General features: G+C 44.6%; 1 protein-coding gene across 1 annotated transcript in view; it reads left to right on the top strand.

The window, feature by feature from the left end:
- Positions 1-3790, top strand: part of LOC118420111 (PGAP2-interacting protein-like) — a 21674-nt gene that overhangs the window by 7107 nt on the left and 10777 nt on the right. Inside the window, 4 exon segments of the mRNA XM_035826814.1 lie at positions 3-10; positions 55-232; positions 670-812; positions 934-1108. Of these exon segments, the coding sequence (XP_035682707.1) occupies positions 3-10; positions 55-232; positions 670-812; positions 934-1108 (504 nt within the window).

Here is a 3790-nt window from a genome sequence, read left to right as displayed (position 1 = left end):
AGACCTTTCAGTCAAACATGTGTCAAACTCTGATTCATCTGTTCCTCCCTCCAGATAACTATGAGAACCCTGGGAAGGAGGAGAAGGCTCAGCGACCCAGCTGGATTCTGGTGTCCCTGGGTTTCGGCAGCCTGCTGTTCCTGACCCAGGCGATCTATGGGGAGGTGTCTGTGGTGTCCCGCTGGGTCGTGACTGGGTACCCCGACCCAGGCCCTGCACCTAACCCATGGGGGTAAGTACAAACAACCCACGTGACTGTGTGCCCCACACCCTGGTCCTGCACCTAACCCATGGGGGTAAGTACATTGTACAAACAATCCACGTGACTGTGTGCCCCGCACCCAGGTCCTGCACCTAACACATGGGGGTAAGTACAAACAATCCACGTGACTGGGTCACTTTTGGGGGTAAGTATGGGTACCCAGACTTGGGGCCCGCAGCTAACCCATGGGGATAAGTACATTCACTAACAGATTGAAGCTATAGCAGGCCATTTTCCTTGGTTTCAGATCGGCTTCCTTCATTGTTACTGTACATGTGGCTTACCAGATTTTAAGAAACATGTCACACTAACACAGACATAGATGCATCTGTTGTGAAGGAGGTGAAGACCATGTTTTAGGCCATGATGAGGCAGATTTGCACCATGTTTTGTTATGTTCCATCCAGGAGCCTCGTGCTGCTGGGATTAGCTAATGGTATGCTGCTGTCCTCCTCTGATTGGCTGACAGGAAACCCCCTGTGGTTCCTGGTTGGAGGGGTAGGGGGCGCTGCTGCAATCCAGTTCCTCCCCACGTACCAGGGGTTTCTGGGTAAGTCTGTCACTCACCGCTGAAGGTCATCAATCTTAGTGATATGTTTACAGACTGCCAAATATAGCGCTGTTTTAGTCTGTTGTTTGTTTATTTATTTATTTATTTTTCAATGTTGCAGGTGGTGTTCTGCTGGCGGTTTACACCATGTCCATCTGGCCACAGATGAGTGACCGGCTCGTCCTGTGCCCCCCCGCCAGGACAATGGTACTGACCCTCGCTGTGTACCTGGTGCAGATGTTTGGCATGGTGTGGTGTACCGCCTACAACTTTGTACCACTGGGAGAGTACACCAGGTAAACTGTGGTACATACAGGAGTACTGATACTGTGGTACATACAGTAGTAGCAGTAGTACTAGTGGTACTTAGTACAGATGTTTGGCATGGTGTGGTGTACCGCATACAACTTTGTACCACTGGAAGAGTACACAAGGTAGCTATGGGAGCTTTTTCCACAAAAAATATGCAATTCATAAACTATACCAATTTCACATCAACAGAAGTATTACCAGGTTGTTGCAAGAACTTACATGTTATTCTGCACCTAATCAATACAAAAGATACATAATCAACAGGATAAATTGGCCTGTTGATTGAGGCTTTTGTAATTCATTCTGTATCTCACTACCTATATGTCTAATCTTCATTGTTTTACAAAGTCAGATATTTTGGCTATTTCCTTTTTTTTCCTCTGGAAAGAAGTTGCAAAAGAACTGTCTTGCTATTCATGTACAGCTATGCCCCTTATTGTAGCCAGTTGTTCTTGCTTGTTTTAGAGAAAGAACTCAGATTTAACATGAGAATATGGCAGATTTTTCAGTGGAGTATTCCTGCATGTTACAGGGAGAGAACGTACGTCCTGCTGGCCATGACTGTGCTGTGTGTGGGACCTACTGTTTGTTACATGTTAATAAAGCACAGCAAATCTTAGCAGAGTATTCCTGCATGTTACAGAGAGAGAACGTACATCCTGCTGGCCATGACTGTGCTGTGTGTGGGACCTACTGTTTGTTACATGTTAATAAAGCACAGCAAATCTTAGCAGAGTATTCCTGCATGTTACAGAGAGAGAACGTACATCCTGCTGGCCATCTCTGTGCTGTGTGTGGGACCTACTGTTTGTTACATGTTAATAAAGCACAGCAAATCTTAGCAGAGTATTCCTGCATGTTACAGAGAGAGAACGTACATCCTGCTGGCCATCTCCGTGCTGTGTGTGGGACCTACTGTTTGTTACATGTTAATACAGCACAGCAAATCTTAGCAGAGTATTTCTCATGTTACAGAGAGAGAACGTACGTCCTGCTGGCCATCTCCGTGCTGTGTGTGGGACCTACTGTTTGTTACATGTTAATAAAGCACAGCAAATCTTAGCAGAGTATTTCTCATGTTACAGAGAGAGAACGTACGTCCTGCTGGCCATCTCCGTGCTGTGTGTGGGACCTACTGTTTGTTACATGTTAATCCAGCACAGCAAATCTTAGCAGAGTATTCCTTATGTTACAGGGAGAGAACGTACATCCTGCTGGCCATGACTGTGCTGTGTGTGGGACCTACTGTTTGTTACATGTTAATACAGCACAGCAAATCTTAGCAGAGTATTCCTGCATGTTACAGAGAGAGAACGTACATCCTGCTGGCCATGAATGTGCTGTGTGTGGGACCTACTGTTTGTTACATGTTAATACAGCACAGCAAATCTTAGCAGAGTATTCCTGCATGTTACAGGGAGAGAACGTACATCCTGCTGGCCATCTCTGTGCTGTGTGTGGGACCTACTGTTTGTTACATGTTAATACAGCACAGCAAATCTTAGCAGAGTATTTCTCATGTTACAGAGAGAGAACGTACATCCTGCTGGCCATCTCCGTGCTGTGTGTGGGACCTACTGTTTGTTACATGTTAATAAAGCACAGCAAATCTTAGCAGAGTATTCCTGCATGTTACAGAGAGAGAATGTACATCCTGCTGGCCATGACTGTGCTGTGTGTGGGACCTAACGTTTGTTACATGTTAATACAGCACAGCAAATCTTAGCAGAGTATTCCTGCATGTTACAGGGAGAGAACGTACATCCTGCTGGCCATGACTGTGCTGTGTGTGGGACCTACTGTTTGTTACATGTTAAGGTAACCGGTCGTTTCGTTACATCGCCTTTTCGTTACAGTCGATTCGTTACATCACGAAGTCATTTCGTTACACATGGGGAAGTCATTTCGTTACACATGGGAAGGTCATTTCGTTACACTTGATTATTATCCTATCTTGGTCGCATGTTAAACGCTATAAGTGTTTTCCTGTTATCTTTTCCAGGTTGATCTTTCTTGGTTGACATTAGAGACGTGACAGGACACTCAATTTTACGTTTGGTTTTGGTAATTGTTTGTTTTTTATCGTTCGGTTTTCTTCCGTTCCGTGATACCAATAGACACATATCATTCATCCCTAACACGTCCCTGTTTCTCATATCTCTCTACTAACACTGTTCAATGTTTCTATATCTTCAAGAAAGGGTATTCGATTAAGTTTTTACCGGGGAAATGCGAATTTCGGGAAAGGTAAGTCGGGGAATAATTTGCGGCTCGGCTTAGAAGAACGTTGCTGTAATGTATCTTGACCCGACTTTGCATTGAATGTTTCATATTTATATTGTCAGAAATACACAACAAGACCATTGTACCATTTGGGTTCCCCACCGACCTTTGTCCTGTATACTATTACGGTATTCACTATTACAGTACTACGTACGTGGTGGGAAGGAGGACAATGAACCCTTGCGTCATGCAATGCATGACGGTCTAGCTAGTTGTCGACAAAGGGAAATATTTGTGTGCGTTGTAAGCTGCTTGGTTGTAGGAAATGTACGGAAACATTATATTTTCTCCTTCTAAACTGGCACAAACTGTCCATAGGTTTCTGTCCATACCATGTAGAAGTAGAAGAACATCTGCTATGTTACAATCACATTTGCCGCACA

Source organism: Branchiostoma floridae, chromosome 7, assembly GCF_000003815.2.
Source record: "Branchiostoma floridae strain S238N-H82 chromosome 7, Bfl_VNyyK, whole genome shotgun sequence".
In the NCBI taxonomy this organism is placed as follows: Eukaryota; Metazoa; Chordata; class Leptocardii; order Amphioxiformes; family Branchiostomatidae; genus Branchiostoma; species Branchiostoma floridae.
Note: the sequence above shows the minus strand (reverse complement) of the source record. Positions and strands in the feature narration are given on the sequence as shown.